We start from the raw sequence: 27623 nt of genomic DNA, 5'->3' as shown, positions 1-27623 counted from the left end.
GGGAAGAAAACAAATCTCCATCATCCCTTCACTTTCTACAGAGAGGAGGGATAAGCAGCTCTCCCCATGCTGACTCTGTCCAGGAGCGGCAATCAAACTAGGGGCTGGTGCTCACCCCCTAAACTTCTCCATCGTCATGTTCTCCCAGTGAGTCACGAAGGTGTACACATCTTACATCAGTGAGATTATGGATATTACACAATGACAAAGGAACTGTGTGTATACCATATGTAGGAGTACAGTAAATGAGTTTGTGTGCGTATCGTTGTGTGCGTGTGTGTGTGTGTGCGTGTGCGTGTGTGCATGTGTGCATGTGTGTGTATTTGTGTGTATGTGTGGTAGTGTGTGAATAAGCAAGTCTTTATGAGAATATAAGCTACATTTAGGTTTGTGCTTGCATGTGCGCGTGAAAAGGCAGCAGGCTCCCGATTGTTTTTTTTTCTGGTCAGAACCAAATCGTAAAAAAAACGCTAGGTCGTAACGTCGCAACTCGCAAGCTATGAGATACCATTCCAAGCCGATCCAACTGGTTCACGGGCTCCCGATTGTTTTTTGACATGTCAAATGCATGCAGGCGGCTTGAATTTGTCAGGTGTGAGAGGTCATGTGAGCTGATTCTGTGTTTCAATTCCCGTTGACCAATCAGGGGGTGGATCCGTGTATGATGTTTTCGCTGTGCTTGCTGACGGTAATGACATATGATCTGGTCGGGAGCTCGTATAGTCTACGCTGTCATTTGATCGGTTGTCACAATCTGAAGGTTGTTAAGAGTGAGAGGGAATCCAAACTCCCGTCGTCGTAACCCGTGAGAAAACCGTATAATGTACGCCCGCCCTAAGAGAAGGGAGCTGCCTGTCGAACGCCGTGCAGAACATCCTGCAACCATGTGCTTGACTCTGATAATGAAATTAAAGGTTCTTTATCTGAAATGAAATGTCGCCTTTCGGAGCAGAGATTGTAATAGGCAGACAGAAGCCAAATGGGAGTCATATTTTCAGAGTCATGGTGTCGGAACACGACTAATTCAGTAAAAGACCATTACAATTTCTGGACGAGTTCAACTTTCGGATTCGGAGGTGGTTTCCTTCACTTACCTTGTGAATTTTATTTGGTTCTGTACAATTTACACCACTTTGGTAGCAGAAAAACCATTATTGCAGTAGGCTGCAAGTTTTGTGGTCAGTTTATGATCGCGTTTACATTTTAGCATTATGAATGATTTCTCATTCACGTGCAATCAAACTGAAGACTTAATTTAATTTTCAAACTGCTTGAATTTCTCCAGAGAACCAATTTGCATTTAAACTTTGAATTATTATTATTATTATTAGTCACAGTATATGAATTTTACTTGTTTTTGTCAGATTAATTGACATAGGCCTAACTCAGCAAGGACTGCACTGAGTCTATGATTATGGCTCATTCTGGCATTTGGGCCGTCGGAGAAGCGGATTGGTCTTGGCCACGCCGGCCGTTTATTTGATTTCGTGTTTTGTGTGGGTGCGCTCTCTCGCTCTCTCTCTCTCTCTCCATGTGGCAACCAACGGTGTTTCCCAAAACTGCCGCATCTCCCTCCCAGGGGTGTCACGCTGGCGTGTGGCAGACTCATTATGATGACGCTCTGTCGCTACATTAATTTCTACAACTCTGATGCATTTCTGCTTCAAACTGACCTGAGGCTGGGATCTAGAGAAGGCAGACCTAGCTCAAAAAACATCTTCTTTCAGTTACCTCTACCAGAGCAATTCTCAGTCACCCATTCCATGCTATTTATATCCTGGGTAAATAATAGAAAATTTTATTCAATAAAATATAGAGAAAGATGTGCAGATAGTTAACAGCGGTGCATGCTTTGAGCCTGAGTCACATGCCGATGCCGTGGTGAGATGGAGGTTGTCAGCTGACTCTCACCTGTCGAAGTCCTCTGCCTCCTGCATGTTGAACAGCATGGAGGGGATGAGCTTGTCCATGTGCTGAGGCTCCCAGATGATGGCCTGGAGCTCATCGTTCACAGTCTTCCTCACCACGCCCTGCAGGCCCTTGATTCCTGCCACCCGGATCCTGCCCAGGATAGAGAGTGTGAGGGATTGCACAGCGCAAACCTTACAAAACACGCCAATGTAAACAGGAACAGTACAGTGTGAACCATACATGTTAACTTCACCGTACAATACAGTACAGACCGCAGAGAACAGTTAGACCTGTTAGGGACAGTAGAGTATACACCAATAAGTGAGCAAGGGACAGTAAGACGTATACCACACAATTCGATGGGTAAGGGTGTCTTAGATTAATACCCCAATATCTAACTAGATGAGTAAAGGACAACAAGTAGCACAAAGTAACTCGAGGGGTAAAGAACATCAAGGTGTATATGTGAAGAACATAAAGTGCTTTCAGTGAGTGAAAATGTTTCTTCATAGTGCCATTAAGTCAAAGGCCATATATCAAGGAAATGTGGTTCAAAATCAAAGCTTACAGTGAAAACAAATGCAATGAAAATTCATGCAATATCTGGTTTATTGCCTATTACATTTGAGACTTTCATTGGTTCCAGCAATATTGTCTCTCCAGTTTCTGATTTCAAATATGAGTCTTCTAACTTTTCCAACAACAGCAATACTCCTCTGTGGCATCAGAATGTCAGACTGACACTGCTTTTTTTAACAACTGCAATATCGAGAAACATAATCTGAGTCCCCCATGACTGATGCTCTGTGACTGCAGTATTATATCCTTTATTAGGTCAGCATCTATAGAATTCATTGATGTTTGCTGTCTCGGCTGCTTATGAAAAGACAGTTTCTAAAAATCCTAATTTTCTGGCGTTATTACTAATCGCAATGCAGTCCAGATCAAGTCCTGTCTGGGTGTCCTGAATCATGAATCACAATGCACTGTCAAAGATCTCTGTTCTCACAGACAAACTCAACAGGATCAAATGCACTTGCATATTTTCTTATGTGGTGTCTTACATCATGTGAATATAGCTGATGTCTTTTTGGCTGGACCGCAACAGCGGGGCCAGCCCTACAAACGCGAATGTCTGTGACTGAGTGAGTGATTGAGTGAGTGTTGAAGTTACACCATCGGTCGGCCGGATCACGTGTGTTGTCCAGCCATATACTAGGTTTTAACCTGGTCTTGTTTATGTTTAATCTTGGGTCTGGGCGACAAGGTTTTCCAAAATAACAATTACAAAAGGGTCACCACAAGAGGGCGATAATGTGCCACGGCCACACTGGGTGGATATTGTTTGTTTAGTCTGCGCTGCCTGTGCGTGGGAAGAGAGCAAATCCCTATCCAAGCATTTCTGCCAGCCCCTGTGGGGAGATATGAGCCCTGCGCATAAGAGCTGACAGTATGGAAAGTCCACCACCACGCTCCACTTCTGCCTCTTTGGCTTCTAATGCCAGCCGCGGCACAAGCCGAAGACAACCGCTCGTGGCTTCGATTTCACGAGGCATGGTGCAGTTGCAGTGGGAGGCAGATATTTAGAGCATTACTTTAACCAAAGGAAGTATACTCAAAGGGGTGCTCAAAGAACATATTTTTGGGGTAGCATCTTAAGGCCAAATTACACAATGACACAGGTCATGATCCTCCCCCCACATCAAAAAGCAGCGTTCTGAAAACTGATTGAAGGCTCACAATGGAGAGGTAGTCAACCCGCGCTATGGTAACAAAAATGGATCAGCAATGATGTTCATATGGCATTTGTCACCTGCAGTGGTTTTTGTTTTTCAGAAGCTGATATCCCTGCTAAATCTGCGGGAACGCTCGCAATGCCTGACCTGGCGGCGGGGGGGCAGGAGAGCTCGACGCTCACGGGTTTAAGCGCAGCCATCGCGCGGAGCCCGCCCTCCCGCTTCCTGGCGCTGATGCGTACGCGGATGGTGCTCGACTCCGACGCCGCCGATTTCCCAGAAAGCACCGGGGTCATAGTTCAGACAGATGGGCTTTTTCAGCTCTGACTCACAGGGGCCCGCGGGGCTGGAAGCCGGCCACACGCGACATTATTCACGCGCCGCGCTACGTTTGAGAGGCGCATGAGAAACCACTTGAGCGCTGATGCAGCAACCGGCCCCGGCCACAGTTCCCTCAACAGTCACCTTTGATGAGGATCCAAAAAATAAGCTGCATTTCATATTTTTAAAGCAGGTTTTTATTTAATGCATTGTTTGGCACATGATACCGCATTTTTGCATTCCTGAGACTAACACTAATGTTCTCCACTACTATACATCACTCAGAATAGTGTCTGCCCAGTGACTGTAATGTAATGTCAAATGCAAGAGTGTTATTTTTATATATCGAAAAGCTAATAGCTGTGACTGTCTAACTGAGCAGATGTGAAAATCAATGTGTCTGTCTTGGAAGGGCAAATGACAAGCCTGGTGATGTCACTAGAGGATGGAGGCTGACAGTGGTAATGAAGTGACAAATTCAGATGTTTGCTTGACTGCCTTTTTCCACCCAAAAACACAAGGAGCCCAAGTGTGACAGTTTCTTTTCTAGCCGCTGCGTGGAATTGACTAATTAAAACATGAAGATCTTTTCACTGAACAGCAAACGACAAGATCTAAGCCACATAACTATTTGCTGCTGGAATTGATAACAAAATCAGATCGATCTTATTGATGCAGTAAGAACCTGTGACGTTGCTCTGACGTTTCAGAATTTTTCACTCCAGAGGAGGCTGTAGCATTTCCCCAGGAGGGGTAAAGCTGTCAGCACAACTGAAATGGCTCTCAGAGTCTGCCCCTCATTTTTGTATCCAGTGTCATTTCAGAAAGACATGTTTCCAGTAATGTAAAAAAAGAAAAAAAGAAAATAGAAATACATTACAAAATTAACAAGCCCTGATAGATGATCTGAGAGAGGCGCTCTCTTTCACTCTCACACATACAGGCAGGCATGTACACACACATACACAGGCAGGCATGCATGCAAACATTACATTACAGGCATTTAGCAGACACTCTTATCCAGAGCGACTTACACAATGTTTTTCCATAGCATTTACATTGCATCCATTTATACAGCTGCATATATACTGAAGCAATGCAGGTTAAGTAACATACTCAAGGGTACAACTGGTCCTACCTTGGAATAGAACCTGTGACCTTTAGGTTACGAGACCCATTATACTACATGACCACCCACACACACATACACATACACATACATAGCAATACATGCATACATGCACACACACAAAGCTGATTATCCAGCTTCAGACAGTGAAGCATCCAATCAAAATGAGTATCTGGTACAGATTGACCTCTCATTTCCAACTGAAAGAGGGCCAGATCAGACAAAATCAGAGAGGCTACAGTAGCAGGGGGAATGGGAATTTATTTAAAAACAAACCCGTGGGACTTCAGGAGACCCAATGAACCTAGCCTAAATTCATCAAGGGGAAGATATTCAGTTCAGCATTTACAAATGTGGAGAAATTACTGTGATACCAGACTAATCACACAGTTTAGATTTTCCTATATTGGAATTACGTGCAAATGGACCTTCTGTATTGTGAATTCCAAAAAACAAGCTGTTATTATTAAAAAACAATCAAAGTGCATTTTAGGCCTGTCAAATTTAGATTAAATGCTTGAGGATATATAATAATTAAATATATATATATATTTAAAACATTCATTAAGAACATTTGAATATATAATCACCAAGCCATGCCTGAGTGCAGCGCTGAATGAGATGTAATTAAGGCAGATTTTATCAAACAATAAGACAAGCAACACTGCTAACACAGCTAGCTCCTTTACACAGTTAGCCATGGACCCATGATTCCATCATCCAATTCATTTGACAGCACAACAACAGAGTGATGTGCATATACCAGAATCCTGGCGGAGACGATGGGAAGCTGTGCAGCAGAGGGCGAGAGTGAGGCAGCTTTGGACAGGCGCGTGAGCGGAGAAATCGCAGAAACAAAATGCCCTTGTCTGTCCTTGGTCATCTTTCGTGGAACACCTTTTGTGAGGAAGTCACTGGGGAGGCTAAGGACTTTAATGTTCTACAGCAAGAAATGATGCTGCATGGAAAGGCAGTACTGCTACAAGCTTGTTTCCTCAGCAGGGACCATTGTAAATAAGAAATGCACAGTGCTCACCTAAAAAGTGGATCATCTCATGTTTTTGATCAATAGTCTTACATGAGGATCCCTAATAGAGGATCCAAAACTGAATCAGTTTTTCATAATTTTTTCCATCACAGTGTGTTTGGGGTAGTTCTGAATATTCCATGGGTTGTTCTTATGAAATTACAATTTTGTAGTCAATATAAAAAATAAGACCCCACAATCTATTGTAAGACTGTCAATCTGTTGTTCTGGCCAAAGAATCATTCAAAGAATCCTGTTAATGCAGATACAGACAGGGAACCATTGGTATGTTATGACAGGATGGCTTTTCCCTCAATTCTGCAGGTCATTGTAGTAAACGAGAATATTCTCTGTGAATTTCCCGTGTAAGGGTTAGTCAACTCTGCTTTATGCTCTGTCACTATCAGGTTAATGATTTGTAAAAACGGCTTTGGCAACATTGTATTTAAAAGTATTCCGGCTATAGTATGGGTAGTACATCAGTTTGAATTGAAATGTAGCACGTTTAGGGAAAAAACCATACAAGTTCCTAACAATATGAAGATGAAGGTGCCTCTACACTCACCTGTTTCGGGTGGCAGGGTCTTCATGGGTAGAGTGGCACATGGCGCTGAACTGCGACACAAAGAAGTCGTACCGACGGTGGTAGGAAGGGGTATCTTCCTCGATGTTGGCGAACTTGACAAACTGTGGAGGGACAGAGAACAAATTCAGCACAGGCCACCAAAGCTCTCCCAGGCCTGTGTTCCCAACATAATTCATAGGACATAATGCAATATAAAACAAGATTCAATCTTTGAACTAATCTGATAAAACAAGAACTGCCAGAAGCCTAATTTTAAAATGGCGCCAAATTATTATACTAATTATACATCCCAAGGAAAGACTTAGGTTGTTTTTTTCTGCTTTTTACAGACCTTCAACATTTTTGATCTTAAACAATAAAAATTCCACTAATCCCTGAATTTTCCATTTGCAAGATAGATTTAGGCTCATTTCAAACTTTAACGAGGTAACGTTAAGCAATAAGATGAAGCAATGCTCCAGTCATGCTGTTAGTGATCAGTCTGAATGCATGACACTGATGTGACTGTAAAAATGTGGAGTCATTTCTGTCAGTTTGATCATCATCAACAGGTTCTGCTGTTTATTACAGTGAAAGACCAAAAACAATGACAGATAATGCCAGCTGCACAACATTCATGCATTGATCTATCACTATTGTGTAATGCCAAGTTTCAGGCCTGCTTCACACATCTAAAGAGAAGAAGGACCCCTGTGGATTTGATGGCTACAGCCAGCATCTGAACAAGAAGGATGGAAGGCAACACATATTCAAACAACAGGGCAGTCTGATGCAGCAAATAATTCAGCTTTCATTACAGAACATTTTTTAAAACTTTTTAATTTACTCAGCAGAGCATTTTACAAAACACATTTGTAAGGCTTTTAAGCAGTGAAACACATTCATAATGGCAGGCCATTTGAGGAGAAATAAGCCATCGTCTGGGCTCTTTTTTCCCATCGGCAAAACAAAAAAGTGAAAGCAAAACAAGGGTGATGAATCGCGAATGGTAACTGACCGTTAAATAGACCCGGCGCGTTATTCTCTGCTTGGCAAACACATTGAAGAGAAAAGAAAATCATTCGCAATTCTTAGCCCCGCACTTTTTTAGATGGAAACATATTATCTCAATCTCAGACAAAAAAAAACAGCTATGACAGATATCGTAATTCCTTTGGTTATTATACTGCTGCCTGCACAGGAGCTTTTAGTCTTATTTATGGAGGTTCGAACTCAACAGACGCTAAATGGGACATCCTGTTTGTGAGCTACTGTCTACTAATGTTACTTTGTGTTGATTCCCTTATCAAATAGCAGCACTTATTGCGTGATAATTGGGCAGCTTTGGACAGGGAGTGTATGCACAACAATGGCAAGGGAGAAATTACTGGTCTTGGCAGCAGCCTGTAAATGTGATGACTCAGAGCAGCTGCCCCAGGTACATATGAGGCTTGTGTGGATGCATCAGGCTGGTAGGCCTGTGGTGAATTGGGGTGGTGGGGTGTTGGGGTGGGGGGAAGGAGTTGAAGGATGGGTGGGGCACAAGTCAGGCCGGACGCTTTTTGCAATGGCACGTCACCTCACTTCCTTACTGTTGACAAAAGTGCCGCATTAAAACAGGATTGAGGCAAAACTGGATTCTGGGTAATCTCAGATGACTGGCAGTCGATCAGACTCCTCAGCTGCAGTGCCCTACTTGCCCCTCTCGAGAGCCCTGATAAATGCACCCCCCCCCCCCCCCATTACCTCCAATTAACCAGCCATTTCCTCCAAGCCTGTCATTCAGTACCAACACTTAGCGACAGTCCTCTGGATGAAAACAACAAAACAGTGAGCTCCACAATGTTTGGGACAAAGACTCTTATTTTTGTATATATTTGTGCTATTAATCGTGCTATTAATCAGATATTATAGAGTCTAATAGGGGCGACATAGCTCAGGAGGTAAGACCGATTGTCTGGCAGTCAGAGGGTTGCCGGTTCAAACCCCGCCCTGGGCATGTCGAAGTGTCCTTGAGCAAGACACCTAACCCCTAACCCCTAACTGCTCTGGCGAATGAGAGGCATCAATTGTAAAGCGCTTTGGATAAAAGCGCTATATAAATGCAGTCCATTTACCATTTACCATTTAATCAGATATTAAGGATAATGCTTCTGGTGAGGAGAAAACAAGAATGCACTTGTGTGAATCCTGACTTTAAATTGTTAAGTTTTGAGGAGCCTAAAACCTTCAGATTTACAAGCTGCAAAACCTTAAGGACAGTAAATCAGCAAAAGTATCTTCATGTGGAGCTGCAGCCTCAGAGGAAGAGCTCAGAGAGACAGGTTAAATTTAGCGTCCCCAAATGGAGAGGAGGACAGTTAGTCTTTGGTCCAAGGAAGAAATGAACAGATGCTCCAGATGGCAAGACCAAGGTGGTCTGTGCCAATGGCTGGGAATGAGCCTGCTTGCCTTTCACAGAAAGCTGTAATAAGGTCATTTGTGATGATTACGAGGCTATTTGTGGAGATTTTAAGGGAAAAAAACACTGTCTGGGGAGACCTTTTCTCTTCTTTTACATACATTTTGAGTCTAGTTCTTATAAGGTGCACGTTGTTACAAAACATAAAACTCACCTTTTCAATGAAGCATATTGTTTTTTCAAAGTGGATTATTTTTTTTCATATTAGCTTTGCAGCGCCAACAATTCATTTTACAAATGGTAAAACACTACCGACCAATTCAGTACTAGAACCTTCATCACCGATTTCCCACTCAGAGCAAAAATTAATAAGTCAGCAAACCCATAACAATCAACAGAAGGAACCTCAATTAATAAGTCAGCAAACCCATAACAGTCAACAGAAGGAACCTCATTTAATAGGTCAGCAAACCCATAACAGTCAAAAGAAGGAACCTCTTTGCTGCTGGCATTCGTCAAATTAAGATGTGTGCTGCATTATGGGAAATGAGAGTGGCTTATTCTTAAACAAAGCATTGCCGACGTATGCTGGCGATGGATGCAGGCTGGCTCAAAGAAACAAACCAAAGTGTCCATTCCTGCTTTTGTGCAACATTCACTTACAAACACTACTAGATGGATTCAATGAGGAGTGAAGGAAGAGCCCATTATAAGTTCCCTGGTTCAATATGGGAAATCAAAGTGGTAGGGTGAACAGAACAGAGGTCAGAGTGCTTTTCGGCTTTCATTGCCCTAATAGGAATGAGCACCAGTGGAAGGCCTGGTCTTTGACGCTAAAAGCATTTGTTAGATGTGTGACCCTTCATCAAATAGTATTTTCCTTAAGCCCACATCCCCCCTTTTCCTTCAACTCCTGGGAGTGGACAAGTGCTTCCTGCATTGGGTTTAGAAAAAAAAAATATATATAAATATATACACACTACATGGCCAAATGTATGTGGACACCTGACATTCAACATCTCATCCAAAATTATGGTTATTAAGATGGAGTTTGTCCGCCCACTATAACAACCTCCACTCTTCTGGGAAGGCTTTAGATTACATGTTGGAGCATTGCTGCAAGGATTTGCTTCTATTCAGCCAGAAGAGCATTAGTGAGGTCGGGCACTGATTGGGCAATTAATCCTGGCTCGCAGTTGGCTTTCCAGTTGATCCCAGAGGTGTTGGTTCGGGTTGAGATCAGGGCTCTGTGCAGGCCAGTCAAGTTCTTCCACGCCGTTCTCGACAAAACCATTTCTATATGGGCCTCACTGTGTGCCCGGGGCCATTGTCATGCTGAAAAAGGAAAGGACCTACCCCAAACTGTGGGGGAAATCACAGAATCATCTAGAATGTGATTGACTGTAGCATTAAGATACGCTTTCACTGGAACTAAGGGGCATAGGCCAAACCATGAAAAAACAGCCTCAGACCAAGGGGTGTCCAGATATGTCCACTTTTGGTCATATAGTGTCTGTGTACACACACACACACACATTTTTTTCATTGGTGAAGTGCCTGAGTACTGGCCAAATTTTAATTTAAAACTACTTCTTATAACCTCCTGAAGGCCTCTGACTGGACTCATCATTGGCAGAATATAACTCACGCTGAGGCAGATTACAGTCCTTTCATCAACCGCAGGCGATGCAGCTATATCCCACTCTGCAGGTGGCAGAAATAGAGTGCACTGAGGCACATCTCCAGTGTTACAGAATGTGTTCAAATAAGCAAAACGGCATAAAGCCCACAGAACCCAGCGTAGCGGTGTTTGAGCGCACTCCCCTCCCTAACACACCTCTAACTCCCCCCCCACCTGACACAAAAACACAAGAACAGTGTTACAAAGTGTACCAGATCGTACGATGACATGGACAGCTCAATGGATTGCATCAGTGGCAAAGGCCCAATTGAAATCTCTTGGCACGCTGGCAAGCAGTCGAAACTGGTTACAGGTTCCTCCCAGACCTCCTTACTCAATCACAGGTATCCTGAGCACGAAAAAAAAATTCACGAGGGTTATGCAAGACTGTATCTCCTGAAAATAAAATGGCTGTAACACCCCCCTGTAAGTAGGAAGGAAATGCTCAGTTGGACTAGAGAGAGTGTGATTCTGAAAAGGAAACGAGGGCTGGCGTAACTCGGCAAGAGACAACACCTCTGCCGCTGGGGGACAACAGCAAAGCGACACCTTGATCGCCACGGTGCTGCTCGCTGCTGTGGAGAAAGCCCCTCCTCTCATCTCCTCGCTCCGTGGCCCCTCTCTTTTGAACCGGGTCCCCATTTCCTCCAGCAGACTGAAGCATTGCTGTGGGCTATTAAAAGGGCTTCTGTTGACTGGGCTTAAGCTGACAGACTGGCCCAATAACGCAGCACACAGGGATTACTGAAGCAGTGCCAAGCTACTCGTGGTGCTGCGCAAACGACAATGGGGCAACCAAACATAAGAAATGGAGTCATTCATTTAGTGGCTCTCCTTTAAAATGATCCAAATGAAAGACAGACTAACTGCTAAATGCCAGGCATTGTAACTTGTTTCTTGAGCGAAGTCACAAGGTTTGCAACTTTCTCAGGAGTCTGTGTAGAGTGCGCCAGCATAAAGAATAATGTGTAGAAAGGGATTCCGTGCTCAGCCGAAATATCCATAGTCGAGCTGTCAGATTGTGTATCAAGCTGAACCATTAGGCTATGGGGCAGTGAAACAAACTGTCCTAGCACTGGCTGATGCAGGCAGTACTATGGGGCAGCTGGTTATAGCATTGCACAGACAGGGAAGGATTTCAGTTAGTGGACAATCCCCAGCATCATTGTGCCCCAGCACCAGCTGCACAAGAAGGGCAGTATATACTCTAATTATGAGCTTAAAATTGAGACAGAGGACAGGAAAATGCTCTCTCAATTCTCTCTCCCTTTTGTGCTGTCACACAAATTCTATTGCGCCCACACACACACTCACACACGCCCACACACACACGCACACACATAAATATTAACACTATTTGCCTGAAGATAGCCCAACAAAAGCCTACATGCATGATTGCTTGACCAGCTGCCGTATGACTTCCTGGCATTGCCCCTGGTATTTCACCTTTATGTTTCTAAAATTATTTATTTTCACTGAATCATAAAGTATGCACTCTGAAATGTGCTAAAAAACAGTATAGTATCTTACTATTAACAATATTGTATATTGCAGTACATTTGATTTCTTTTAGGGAAGACAGTGGAGTCTATATTAGAGTTTCTCTCCTACCAATGAACCATTGTTGTCCTAATACAGTAATTGTTGAGCTGAATTTGATTAGGCAAGACTAAAGGTGTAAAGAGGGAGTAGATTGCTGTTGGAAGGCCATTAGCAGCAGAAAGATCCATATAATGGATTCTCCATAAGGAGGACTGCATATACCTGTGGCCTCAGAAAGGAAAAATAATTAATTAAGCATTGCAAATCATCAAACATTCAAGAGCTAGTCCGGGCTCAGCGGTCTGTGCCATATTAGAAAGGACATTTCATTAATATCACTCTCACCTCTGGGATACACAGCCCCCCCAACCACTGCTAAATACCAAGCATAAATAATGGATGAGCTTGCAGATCAAAAACGCTCTCTCGATTTTCTGATTAGCCATACTCAGAGGAGGAAAAATAAGCGGTCGGGATATTCCTGTGACTGGATATCCCTTAGACTTAGAAAAAAGTGGACATTACACAAGCATGGGAAATGTAGTTCTCTGAACAATAACTGATTACACAGAGGCTCCTGTGTGGCTCAGTTGGCAAAAGGTGCTCACCACAAAGCCAGGGTGTGTCCTATAGTCTGTGCTGTGTCATTATATGACTGTGACTGGGAGTCTGCAGCAGGAGGACACAAATGCCATTGTCCTGCGAGGGATCGGAAGAGCCTAAGAGGGCTGGGCTCTTTGAGTTTCTGCTTCCCTGGATACCCCAGACACCCACAGGCATGTCAGTGAGCGATCACATCTCCTCCAATCAGCACCAGCTCTCCTGTTGTAATATGTGGCCTTCCGGGGGAAAAAAACTGTCTTAAATTTGAAGTTTTGAAGCAATCCATGCCTTTACGCTGTAGAGAGTGGCTGCAGGCAATTTCAAATTATGGGATGAAAAAAACAATCATCCCTTCATCCAAAAAAGTCATTTGGTCCTTCTTATGCTTCTTTTATTGCCATGTTAGATCAACACTCACCTTATCACAAATAAATTCCCAATGACTACATTTGAACTGGAAATCAAAACAGGCCACATATTGAAATTAGCCTGATGGGCCAAAACTTTACTTGAATTCCAGTTCTTACTGTAGATTATGAAATGACAGCACAACAATAATAATAATAATAATAATAATAATACTTTTTTATATAATCAACTTTCACATAAAATACTGCAAGGTCTGACCCAGTGAAACTGAAAATCATCCAGATTTCCACCACCATATGCCACCTCCATTACAATGCATAATCGATAATTTTCATTAACCTACCATATGGCAGTTTTTCATTGTTATGCAGTGTAAAATGGGAAGGACATAATGACATGGTAATGAGTTGCCCGAGTTCAAATGGGGAAGCGTGTGCCATAGAAATGAACCCACTTCACTACTGGCAGGTTAGTGAAATTGTTTAGATGACCTTCGGGGCAAAATAGGGAGCAGCACTTCATTCTCACTTCTAGAAAAGAGAGCCAAACGCTCCACTGTAATGATGAGTGCTTAAATAACAGGTAGACAAGGTTCTCCTAGGGGGCATACTTTAAGAGCCTCAAATTCTCACTTGTCATCATCAACTAACCATGTCCCATGGGACAATGTACTGGTTATAAAAAGATGAGCTCTTCTCCTTTAGGAGGTTTATTATTATGTGAGGAATCATATGACCCTGCATTAACGTCAGGACACAGAAGCCTCATACAAAATAACATGCAGCAGTAGCTATGGTCCTCAGAGTCTCCTTGTTGAAAGGTAAACAAGCCTGGAGGTGATGGCGTCCTCCTTAGTGCCTGCACCTCTTCCTTACTTCACCATCATCCCCTCTTTCTACCCACCATGCATCTGTGTATTTTTGCTTCTGTCCTTCACTACCCATTACAATTTCCCTTCCTTGCCTCAGCTGCCTTCCCCATTTCTTTCCTATCAATGGTGTGTGGGCAATATGGAACCACTTTATGGGTCTGTTCAACTTGAATGAGTAAATGGGGAATAGTGCAATTTATTTGTACAGTGAGTAGTAATAAATAGTTCGCTCCTTACTTTTAATACAGTAGGCATCCATACTGGGTAGTTCATTATTTTTCAGCTAAGTACAGTAAGAAGATCAGCTCAGCTGAAACATTTTTGGCATTTTTTTGGCCAGGCAGATTCTATCAAACCGCAAAGTGTGCTCAAATTCACCTGCTCTCATGGTGACTTTAAAAGAGATCAGTCACTTTAAAAGAGCAGTCTTTTTCACTTTTAAGCATACATATAGAGTCCAAAGGTACAGCTAAGCTGTTTATACTGTGTTGTGTACTGCATGCTAAGTCGACTTGTACGTGTTTCACCATCACATATTTTAATCCGTTTCCACATTAACAGATCGGCAGCCATGTGGCAGAAGAGAACGTGTCCAGTTTCACAATGCATTTTGAGAATCGGATGCAAACAGGAACTTTTCTTTACAGACACGCTAATCCAGATCAGTTAAAATTCAAACACAGGTGCAAAGGTCAGCATTAAAGAGCGAGAATGCCATACTTCAGAGCATAAATTAAATGAATTCCTGTAAGGGCATGGGTATCAAGTTGTAGTTAAAAGTGTTCCTGGCTTTTCATACTTAATGAATACTTAATGCATAGAAAAATGTAAAGCAACATAATCCATTCTGAAAACGAACGTTTTTCATTGAGTGGCATTATCTTTAAACCTTAATATCTATAGTCCAGTGCAGTAGCTTCCTCTAGACCAAATGGACTATAAAATAACTAAAACAAAAACTGTATTAACAATTTATGATAATTCACTACGCAAATGAATGTATCGATGAACAAATGAAGTCCATGAATGCATAAGTCAATGTGACCCTTTACTCTAAACAAGGTTACGGAGCCACTGGCATGCTAACTTTCGCAAAAAAGGATCACATGCTCTGAAATATCCATTTTCAATTTCATTTTCAATTACCATTATGATGAAGCAACTGCTTAAATGTGAGACGTGCATTAAAAAAAAACCAATCACTATGTCGCTATGCAATTACATTAGAGTGCACACATTTAATTTGTATGCACTAATGTGGGCATTAATGTCTTTTGATATAATTAAACTGTGCTCTATAAAGTGGTTGCTATGGTATAATATCAAGCCTGGTCACAGATGGCTCAAAGGTTTTTACATTTTACATATTACATGATCGATCCTGTGAAGAGGTCATGCTAATTACCTTTGCACTATATTATAGTGCATTGAGTAGGTCAGGAAAAACATTTTTATTTTCATGTGTAAATTTTTACATTTCATGCCAATAGCGTTAATTTAATTCAGTTAATCTTGCAATGACATACAAGTGACAAAGACGAAGCAGCTCTTCATCGCACACAGGTTCTCACTACTTCAAGAGCCTGCCACCATCATCTAAGGTGGCTGCCGTCTGCTGCACAAACACCGAGGGGGTGGTCCTGAATGACCAGCTGGACTTCAAGGAGCACATCACAGCAACATCATGGTCCTGCAGGTTCCTCCTGTGCAACATCAGGAGGATTCAACCATACCGGACCATGCAGCCTGCTACACCCAGCTATTCATAGGTGGAATAGGTTGTCTCTATGCACTCTGACAGCACATTATTTTGTCTGGTGAAAAGAAAGAGTTGGGACAACCCACCTATCTAAAGTTACCAATTCAAAATGAAAGCAATTAATGATCAGGAAATATTTTGAGATTTACAGGAACCTCGTACATCTTCAACCAGGGACTGCTAGTGCCTTCATACCCCGCATCCCATAGTTTTTTTTTTGAGTGCGCCAAGTGATTGAAAGCTGAAATGACGGAATAACGAGTTGAACCTTTTTCCCATTTTCATTACAAGCTCAATAAAACAAAGATGTACCTGATGATTTGAGAGCGACGGTATGAATAAAAGACAGGTATGTCAGGCGACCACAGTGGAGCACAAGAGAAAGTGAAGGAGACTGTATGTTTGTGGACAGCTGAGGGGAACAAAGCGCCCCCTTATAGGCCTGGGGGGTTACAGAACCGGATAAGGTAACAGCCAGAGCCGGAGCCGAAGGCAACAGCCCGAGCCGAAGCAGGAGCTGTTGTGTCTTTGGCAACCTTCGCAGAGGACATCATGCGCAAGAGAACGACTTCAAACGGGCTGAGGAGGGGCAAGGTCCTTCATTAGGGGCAAGGGAGGGAGGGCAAGGTTCTAACATTAGGGGCGAAGGAGGGAGGGCGAGGTTCTTCACTAGGGGCGAGGGAGGGAGGGTGAGGTTCATGATTAGGGGCGAGGGAGAGAGGGCTCACCGAGTTTGTTCCGAGGACCTGCAGGTCAGGCTCCCGAGACTCCAGCAGCTTGGCCACCATGTGCAGGAAGCTCTCCACGAACGGCTTGATGCTCTGGGAGTGGCACGCCATCAGGAGCTGGTCCAGGGCCTCCATGGCGATGACGACGTACCTGTGCGCGAGCGAGATAAAGCCCTTTATCATCACACACAACCCCTGCCCGTCTCGTCCCGTCCCCCTTCTCCAACACACCGGCCTGCTCCATGCAGCTGATAAGAGCGAGCACCGTCTTGATGCCTGCTCGAAGCGCACACCCCCTCGACTGGACCACGCGGTGGCCCACAGGGAACGTTAATGGCGCACCCGTCTAACAAAAGCTGTTCAGGCGTGAGTATTAACGTTGCAGTATGGAAAGGATACGCAGGGAAAGGTGCTGGAACTGTGCCAGGAATCTGGATGGATGCTGTATTTCTGGCAGAATCTGAGGCCTGGCGATCCCCGCCCACCACAGAGAACAAAAGCAGAAAAATCCAAAATGACTGATATTCTCTTTGGGCTCATTTGTTTTTGCTCAAAAGACTGGTTTATGGAAACCTTGTCCAATTAAATCCAGTTTTAATATGCAATGATCCAGCTATCGGGCCGTATTGATTTGGTGCATTCCCCATCGGTTGCGTCTATTTTTAGCTTCCGTCTCCCATTTTAATTACTTTCTTGAAGGCACCACTGTACAACAAATGACTCAAATGGAATGGCTAAATATGCAGTGGGTGAGGGGAGGTTGTACCTTTTAAAAAAATAATTATCTGAATTCTGATTGTCCCCAGAGGTTTCTTCAGAAAGTTCCTCCTGAACAGAAACCAATTACTACATGAATATGGTTGCAGGGAGTATACGCAAGATAATGAAGCACTTTCATTAAGTACATTTGCATGCTTTTAATGTTTTTTTTTTATTTTATAAATGGACTTTCCCTAGTTTAGTGAAGCCTACAGTTCCAACCAGTTTGTTAGATATACCTCTAATGATGTAACACAGATTAAAGAGTTACTTGGATATGAAATTAATTCTCTTGCCCACACATACCTTTAGATTTCTTTGTGTATCTACAAGCGACCTTTCATCAGTTTAGAGATTGGATACATATGCGTTTTAGTTTGCTTTGTCTTTTCTAGAAATGGTGCACTCTTCACCATTCATTTAATCCAAAATGTGCTGAGAATACCGATGAAGAGCACAGAAGTTTAGTGTTCCTCCCTGAAAGTTAAGAAAGGGAGGGGGAGGCAGAGAAAGACAACTAAAAGGCCAGATGAAGGAAAATAGAGGAGTAGACATACAGCAGAGAAGGTGTAAAGGACAGAGAAAAGAGAGGGAGAGTGAAAGGGTGAGCTGGGGGTTGCATTCATACTGGGTGAGTTTACGTTCAGCAGGGGCACACTGTTTGCTGTTGTTCGGTATTGATTAGGAGAACTCGATGCATTGTGGAATCACAAATTTAGGGTCACCTCTCATACAGTACACCATAATAAGAATATCCACAGCCATCTTTCTGGCAAAGGAGTTGAAACTGTGGAAATGTATTCAGCTATATAGTGTGCACTGCATACTGTATATTTTAAAAAAATGTATTATTTGCAGTTTACACCTTTTTTATGGGGCTTTTCATATTAAGAAATAAGACTTCACTCTCCCTCGAACAGTCACAACCCCTTTTCCAGAGAAGTGCACTGCATATCCCACAGTGGCGTGTTTCTTAGCAACGAGTGGAAAGAAAGTCATTTTATCTGCATTGACGAGAAAGCAAGCAATAATGTCTGCATACAGTTCAGGCTATCACAAATGGATATTCTGGGCAACCCAGACAAAAAAGAAAATATAATGCATCTGCTTAACACAAAGAACCTTTGAAGTACGATAAACAATATAAACAACATAAAAATGAATAACTCAATTACAGACCTGATGTCAGTGTCATCGATGTATGTAAGAGTTTTGGTTCTATGCCTCCTTCTCCTGTACACACACATTAAGGCACAGCCCTGGCATCCAAATGAAGCCCAAGATACTGATATACAGTAGGAGCCACTAGATTTGACCCATGGCTGCACTCGTTGTACAAAAAAAAACTTTGTTTAGAAGAACAATCCGGAGAAACAATGGCCACCCGGCACGACCAGGCCACTGACTCAGTAAGTAAGTCAGACTGACTCAGAAAGAAGCCGCTCTTTCCTGTTGATCTTCAGCCCTCACCCGTAACGATGCCTGACCACATCTCTGCTCAGCCTCTCCGCCAGGTAGGCCCCGATCCGATCCAGCTTTTCGGGTGCAGACACAGCGTAGAACGTCAGCTTCTCCATGTCCGATTTGACCAAGCCATCCTAACGAAGAAAAAGGCAACGGCTCGTTAGTCAAGAGCAAAACACTTTTCAGAAAACCCTTTTCTCACATCTTAGTTAAGCTGAAACACTGCAGTGGAAGGAATGATATTTAATTAGACTTGTGAACCAACAGTAGGGAGAGGTGTGATCATGAAGGATGAAAGCATACTGTAGGCACTAATAATCACATTCAAAAACCTGTGCGTTCCTTACACCTCTGTATTATTAACGGGTGCCTTGCTCTGTGTTAGAAAGATACACAGATGTGAACAGAGTTGTGTAAACTGCTTCCAACTTTTTAAAGAAAGCAAAGGTCATCCTACAATACAAAATAATGAAACTAAGGAAAAGCTTTTATTAAGCATCTGCTTGAACAGTACCATTAATACTGTACATGTGTGCTTCCAATGGAATTTGTGGTTAATGTACAAATACTGACAAATTTATAAAAAAAGATCATTTCAAGCTCCTACGACAGACACTTGCTACATTCAAAGTTTTAAAGACAACAGTGATCATTTTTTTCAGGGAGCACCGTTTCTCTTATAATTTTATGTTGCTGTTTCCAAGACATGCTTTGTGCAAATGCAATCTATTCTCCAATTAAAATGTCAACCCGCAAAGAACAAAACAATTTTCAATTGTTCGCAGATAAAATAAAGTCTTTTGCTAGGTGAGACAGAGCTCGTCAAATTAGACAGTCCACAGGATTGCCTGAAAGGTAAGCTGTGACCGCGAAGGAAGGCACTGAGCACCCGTCACGGAAAACGCGCTAAGAAAACCTGTCAGTCCAGGGCAGACGCAGGAGCAGGAGCCACCGTTACAGACAGGGCTCATTTATCATCAGTGAGGAGCCACCTGCAAGCCTTTGTTACCGTGGTGACCCCTGACAGGACCCCTGACAGTGCTGTCAAAGCACTCTCCCATACCTCCATGTGACCACGGGCTCCTGCCAACGTATGACACCTGACAAAGGATGGGCCATTCCAAAAACAAGAGTAATTTATGGGAAGCGACTTCAAATCACATTCTTGAGATCAACAATATAATAATAATAATAATCATAATAATAATAATAATAATGCAGAAACCAATAAAAGCTCAAATATTTTTGGGAGTGTCATTACAGCATGAAACTATTCCTGTTAAATCATCATTGCAAGAAGATATCTGGCACTGCCTACTACCTTGATGTTGAATAACTGGTGGGAGGGGGGCAGGGATAAAGTTGTGAGGACAGCTGATAGCTAAACAATAACTTGAGTGTTCTGTGGGCTGTGTGAGTTTCTGTTCCCTATGCTTCCAAGTGATATTTCTGTCCCACCACCTGGGAAAATTAATGCAAGTGTTCTTTCCTTTAAATAAGCAACACATGTCACCTCATTGTCTCCTTTTCTCATAAAAAACACACAGTCTAACGTCTTCAAGACAGACAAGAATGGAGAAATTATCTCATAATGCAAGCTATCATTCAAAAACATCTTTTCTAACTAGGAAGAGCGCCAAAGTATTTTTATGCCTGTTAGTGTTTGCTAAGCATGACCCATCCCAGTTTCTCCCTTCTGCCTTGGCCAGGCATGTTTTGTAGCTGGATTGACAAACAAGCAGAACTATCTGAAGCAAAAAAAAAAAAACATATTTTAAAAAAATCTCACACTCCAAAGTAAATGATTAAAATTAATATCTGTTGGAATTGAAGGCCGTTATTTTTCAGTGTTAGTAATTTATACGACTACAATGATAGCAGAAGTGGAACAGTAATTGGAAATCATTGTGTCATTAGATAATGCACAGTACAGGAGCCATTTTTACTCAGACATAATCTGTTGAGGTTCATTGAGTGAAAGTCTGCCATGTCTGTCTAAAACACCACATACAATGTTTGATGCTGCAGTGAAAAAGTATAAAGGCATACCCTCACACCATTTTGGCACAGAGGGGATTTTTAAGGGTGGGGACTGGGGTGGGATACCGTTTGCTTAATGAGAAAAAAATGAGGATGGTTTACTTTAAAGTGGCCCCTGTGAACACACACCACCTATAGCCCCATAAGCGATAATTAATCCAACGAGGCCATGACCGTTTTAGCATGAAAATTCTCCTCAGTAAATCTTTGCTTACACTGAGAGCCTCAAGAGAGACGTGGAGCAATCCTGGAATGAGATGAAGCTTTTATCTATTTATAAAGACCATATATGCCTACAAATGTTAATTAACAAGACCACAGGTTAAAATTAGAGTTAATGAGTTTCCCTTCCACAGGCTTTCAAAGCAACCTTCCTGTTCAATAATATCGACATTTTCTATTATGTGCACCGCGCAATGAACGTCTAATCAGAAACAAAAAATAAGAAAGCATATGGCATGGCAGCCATGCAATATGTCTTTTTCAAAAAGTTTAAGAAAAAAAGTGTAGTGGAAAGAGGAGAATGTTCCAACAGGAGAAGTGATAGATTCGTTTTGTAGACTCTAATTAAAAAGGTGCCATAATAACCTTGCAAAGCCTTGCCCTTATGTAAAATGTGTGAAATGTACAGTTGCAAAAGCATCTGATTGTACTTTCCATAGCTGCAGGCTACCAAGTTTCTAAAGTGTTAAGTAGAGGAAAATTAGAAGGGATAAACGTAATGCTATCATAATGGAATCATTTTCTAAATTAAGTACCAACTCATAGTAAGGAACAGTATTTTTGTCTGCATTTCCAGCCGGCACAGCTAAAACAGATGTTCTTAAAGACGGGTACTGGTAAAATCATTTTGGTATCTGTAGGTCACACACTAAACATCCTAATGAATACATGATACATTGCTTGTACTGGAGGTTTCTATTGGAGGCACCATTAAGAGGTTTTCCATCAAAAAATCAAAAAGGATAGTTCACTTTCATATGCGTTTGACATTAATTCAATTTTAGTGCATGTTTCCAATAAACTCAGTCAAGTTTTGAAGTGTGTGAAGAAGGATATTTAGATATTAAAGCTATTCGAAGTTTCTAATGACCAGTTGACTTGACAATGGCAGGTATAAGGCATTTGTTTCCCAAATATCTGAAATGTCCTTCATTGCACACAAAAGCTGTCTGGGTCAAACACACACTAAAACTGGAATAATACCAAAAATTAAATTAAAAACCCAGCAAATGAACTATTCCTTAAAGGGGTAAAAACGGCACCCCTTTTTTGCTATTTAAGCTAACAAGCAGACTGTGGCTGGCACCTCATGCATAATTTCAACAAAATGTAATTGCCATCCCTCTATATAACCTCATAAGGATATGGATTTGGTTGATTTATGCTATCTCACTTCTACTGGTGGTTTTTACTGAAAGGACTGCTCAATCCTGAACAATAACACTCAGTTTTATCATGTTTCACCAATGCCTCATTCTCAAACTAATTTGTCACTGTTCAGGACTAATTGCACCTTCAGGATTTTTACAGAAGCATCAGTGATGGAAAAATCAGGACTTTGTGAAATTTTCATTAATGATTGGCTAGGCAGAGATGATCAAATACTTTCCTCACTGCTGTGAATGACTTTGATTGGTTCTGAATGGTCAATCATTAACGAGAAAGTTAGCTGCATTTGGAAGCACCTGCATTTTCAATCACTCCACCATCACTGATGAATACTGGAGTGCCAACATTTCCTTGAGGTCAAATGAACCCAGAATCAATAACATGTTTTTAGCATCAGGTCAATGGTACAAAAATCTTGAAATCATACTTAGGAGCAAAATAACACCTAATAATGAGCCAAATATTGCCCTCGCATTCACACACATTTCACTTTCCTGGGAAGAAACCATACACAAGTCATCCTGAAATCAAAACCACATTTTGGATACCATGGACTGGAATGTGAACAGCTTCCAAAAACATGTACATGACTGCATGCAGCAGACACCACAACGTAGAATACAATTACCCAGAAAGAAACTAATTAGACACACATTTAGATATCAAGTTGATTTTAAAAATTGGTGGCATAAAAAAGGAGGATACAAAAGATGTTGAAACCATTTTTTTGAAAAGCAGATCCATTCATCATCTCACATTTTTAAATTAATCTGACTTTATTTGAGGTTAGTTTTTTCTTCCTAGTACAGAAATACTGTATCTATTGTCTTGACAATTTTCAGGCAGTTTGAGTCACATTCATTTGTCACTTCAATAAAACTAACTGAAAATGATTGGCTTGCCAAATGAATTATACATAGCAGGCCCATGACCCTTACATGGAAGATGTGGGTGTCTTACACTGTAAATCCAGAAGAACACTTTCCCTGGCTTTAATTGGGTTTAATGTCACATGTTCATGAAACACGACAGCTCCTCTGAAACAGCAACAGATAAACTGAAGAATTAACACTCACTCACACATACTTACACTTAAAAACAAGATTAATATTTTATTCAAGCATGCTAATGATTATTATTATTATTATTATTATTATTATTTTCACACTGGTCTTTATCAAAACCTGTGACTTGGAATGGTTGAAAATAATATTAAGCTTATTTTGGAGCATGATTAAGTGTATGTATGTAAGTATCAGTTTTTATTTTGGATGACCTAATATGATATTTGGACTCTGCGCCATTGTCTTAATCTTTTATTACACTCTAATAAATTATAATTATGATTATTATTTTAATATAAATGATCACGAGTTCTGAAAATGAAACACTTCATTGTCTTGGCTATATCCAAAACTAAGCTACACGTACAATACCCAAGGACATTCTGCATTTAAAAACTGCATCCAGATAACACTAGCGACCTAACCAACTTGTGAGGTAAGTATAAATGTTCAGGAACTGATATGTTAATCTATAATATTGTTAATCTGGCAGGGAACAGTACATCTTGTTTCTATAAATCAAGGTGTTTATGATATAACTACTGTATGTTGGTCATTGCAAGAAGTAAGATTGTTAGTCAGTAACTGTTCAAACAGTAAGTTTTGTAAGCTAGTTCTAGGATATAATATACATAATACTACAGAGTGACAAACAAACAAACTGACGGAGACCGATGCATTGCATCAGGGTGTGGGATGAATATACATAAAAAGTATGTTCAACAGGGGTCCTTAAACTGGGTAATGTGGAAAGGAAATACTAGCTGTACAGTAATGAATGCCACTCAGATTAATAAACCGGAGCCAGGCCAGAAAGGTGGTGCCCGATATGGGACTTTCACTCACAGTAAAGCCTGCTCACAAGGACTAGTAGTCCATGTTGCCATTTTCAGTGGGCACAACCCTTAAATGGAGTTCTGTGAGTAAAACTTAAAGTGTGAGTATGTTTGAAAGCTGAAACCACCGTGCCTAGGGGTACAATGGTGGGTTACCTTTGATGAAAATGGCGAGCATCGTTGGGCTGAACGGCTTGTTCTCGTCATTATGTTATGTTTATAGATTAACGAAACATTTTCCTTCAGTTGATGCGAGCCAAATGAGCAATACATAATGATGCTTAGAGCTTATCAATAAAAAATGTAAAATTAACCGTCATATACTTCTGGAACTGTGATGAAATATCGTATGAAGCATTTACATCTCAAAACTGGTGATACATATTTAGGGTTACATCAAATGTTACATAAAATGTTCATGTAATATTAAATACAAAATACCACGAAGAAAGTAAATAGATATTCATAAAAGCAGAGCCCAGAAAGCATAGCGAGTGGTTATTGCTAGAAAGGCTGTGACTCCTCTCCTCAAAGCAGGCCGAGTTCAGGGTCATGCCAGTCATTGAAGAGTGACAATGGGCACTCACTTTTGGGTCTTCGGGGAAGATGTTGTCAACCAGGCGTTTGTAGCGAGGCCTCAGGGGGCCACAGCAGCCGCATACACCTGGGAAAGGAAAAAGAACAAACACAGATCCTTTTGTTAAAGGGTAAGCACCACGTAACAGCATCCCCCAAAGATATCTAGAGGTTTTTCGTTAAATTAAGCTGAAATCACGGTTAGTACGCCTACACATTTGACAAATTGATCACTGCTGATGGAAACACCTGATGTCACGCCGGAAAATGACTTCTGCAATGTGTGATGTCACAGGAACACAAACAGCTCTGCTATTATACCGTTAGGTTGAAAAGGTTAGAAAAGGACAGCACTTGGTTTAAAATATGAAAGAAATGGACAGCATTGAAATATTTGATTCTGAAACAAAGGAAATTATCAATGACTCAGATGACTCTGATGAGTCTGTAGAAGACATAATCGCTGATCCTGATTCTGCAATACATTTGTTAAGGTTTGAGCCAGAGTAGCAGGGATTGGAGTTAGAGCTTCTTCCCAAAGCCAACAACCAGAGCCTGAACAAAATGGTTCATCCTGAAATAAGTCTGTTCAGTGATGTTACTTGAAAAAACTTCCAAGGTCATGCCATATAGCCTGGAACTTGCATATGCAAAGATTTGGATTTTGTATTGATGTTCAAGAACCACAGGACAAATGGAGGGCAACAAACTGAACAACGTGTGCAAACAAACAAAACCTTAAGAAATGTAATTAAGCTTGAGAAGTTAAGAAGCCTCTGTGTTACTAGGATTAATAAGCTTGATGACATCATTTTCAGGACAAATATTATATGAAGAACCATTTTTTCCCCTGTATTTCCAATTCCAGGATATAGCGCAGGACAGATAAAAATAATAAGACTGAAAAACAACACATTTCTTAACATCAAAATGAGATGTATGCTGAGCAGTTGGCATCCAATACTTGCTTCAGGCAAAGCTCCAAAATTCAATTTGTTTGTGTTATGGTCAATTACGGCTGCCAGCAAGGACAGGAGGCAATACATCCAAATCTTTGGGTGACATAATATGTGTCATGGTAGGCTCTTGTGCAAAACACTATCAGCCAGATGCATTAAAAAACAAAAGACAAAACAATCACCAGAGGACAAGTCCTGCCCCCCAACCCCCAATCCTGACCCAAAAACTGAATTCCTTTCTTCCAAACAAATTAATTCCCCAATGGAGGAATATGTTTCATTCCACCCACCTCAACTGAAGTTAGCTCATTTCAAATTCAGCTGCAGTCTATATATAGTATAGGCAGAGCATCAGCGATGAACTGTCAAACTGAGTGCAGTTTACGGATTACACGTAACGGACGGAAACCGGCGACTGTGCTCTAAAGGTCACGTGGCAAGAAAAGGCCTTACACCATAGATCAATGCCAAATCATAGAGCTGTGCGCGATCTTATGCGCAAATCGATAAGGACGCATAGCTCAAACCTATGAAGCAGATCGATGGCAAGCACTGCAATGCACGGGATCCCGTCCTCCCTAAATCTGTGAAATCTCCTGATGAGAAGCATTCTGCCTGTATCCAGGCTGGTCTTTAGGAGAGGTGGACTTCAGAGAGCTACAGACTGCCATGGATTTCCAGAAATAAAGCATAGCTAATATGAAAGGGGGGAGGAGGAAGAGAGAGAAAGAGACAAAGAGAGAGAGAGAGATACATAGCCAGATAGAGACAAAGAGAGAGAGATTGACCAGAGTGAGATGGACATTACAAACAGCACCTGCTTAGGGATCTTTCGAGTAACTCCAGCCATCAGACGTGCAGACGAAATTCTCTTTTTAAAACAAGCTAAATACAGCTTGTACTGCATTTCTGAAGCACAGCGTTCTTGGATTCGGTTTGTTTAATGAGAGCTCTTCTCAGGTGTGGTCAGCAATACACCGTCAAAGACATTTTATAGCATACAAATGCACAGTCCCGCAGGGCTGCAGATTAATGCAATTCATTAATGTTCATTTCATGGTCCCGTCGACAGTCAACCTTTAAAGGTCTGGCTTAAACATGTTCATTATGAACATAGCAATTACCTCCCTTATTAGAGCACAGGAGGCAGAGCCTTTGGTAAATAATGAATGAGTCTGTGTATGTTATTAATTATGTTATTTATTTGCGACAGTTGGCTGAAGTCCAAATTTTTTACTTTGATGACAGCAACAGATTTAAGGTCAACGGCAACTTGACCAGTGGTTCACAGTGATGACCAGAGATTTAAGTCAGATTAAATGAGTAAATTGTGTGCAATTTCTTGTCTTCAGAGGCCTGGCTTCACTCAAATATGTGAAAAAATAAATAAATAAAAATAAACAAGGACACTACTATTAAAATACCAGGTTGATGTTGCTAGGGTTTAACTGCGGATTATGTGTGGTTACACATTCGCTGTGCACAGACAAACAGAATTGCCATCGATAAGCACAAGTGACTGATTGAACCCACGGTCAAATCACTGCAGCAAAAGCTCTCTTCATTATCCCCAGGTTTAAATTACTTTAGCTAGACACACAGGGATCTGGCAACATGTGTAAAAAGACACGGCCAGGAGAGCAAACATTTCACCGATATAATCGTGTGTAAATTAAAATGGATTATAAGGACACTGATCCCCAAAACTAATTTCCCCCGATGTTTCCCAAGCGACTTCTTATGATTAAAATGTGATTAACTGCATCCCTCGGCATGCCTGTGCTGCGAGGGGAATCAAAGCCACTAAACTCAGGCTTCCTCTGCTTTTTTGTCGTTGCTCTGGCGACTGGACTACCGCCGTTTCTTCGATGCTTCTCCTGCCCCAAATCA

At 41.6% G+C, this 27623-nt stretch overlaps 1 protein-coding gene across 4 annotated transcripts in view; it reads right to left on the bottom strand.

The window, feature by feature from the left end:
• efr3a (EFR3 homolog A (S. cerevisiae)) overlaps nt 1-27623 on the bottom strand; it is a 108509-nt gene that overhangs the window by 53564 nt on the left and 27322 nt on the right. For all 4 annotated transcript variants that reach the window (XM_035428813.1, XM_035428814.1, XM_035428815.1 and 1 more), the window contains 5 exons: nt 24786-24862; nt 18873-19000; nt 16644-16794; nt 6690-6811; nt 1912-2061 (listed from right to left, as the gene is read on the bottom strand). In XM_035428813.1, coding sequence (XP_035284704.1) covers nt 1912-2061; nt 6690-6811; nt 16644-16794; nt 18873-19000; nt 24786-24862 — 628 coding nt within the window. The remainder of the gene's footprint in view (nt 1-1911; nt 2062-6689; nt 6812-16643; nt 16795-18872; nt 19001-24785; nt 24863-27623) is intronic.

The sequence above is a fragment of the Anguilla anguilla genome, chromosome 8, assembly GCF_013347855.1.
Source record: "Anguilla anguilla isolate fAngAng1 chromosome 8, fAngAng1.pri, whole genome shotgun sequence".
Classification (NCBI taxonomy): domain Eukaryota; kingdom Metazoa; phylum Chordata; class Actinopteri; order Anguilliformes; family Anguillidae; genus Anguilla; species Anguilla anguilla.
The sequence above is the reverse complement of the archived record's forward strand: the minus strand, read 5'-3'. Positions and strand labels throughout refer to the sequence as shown.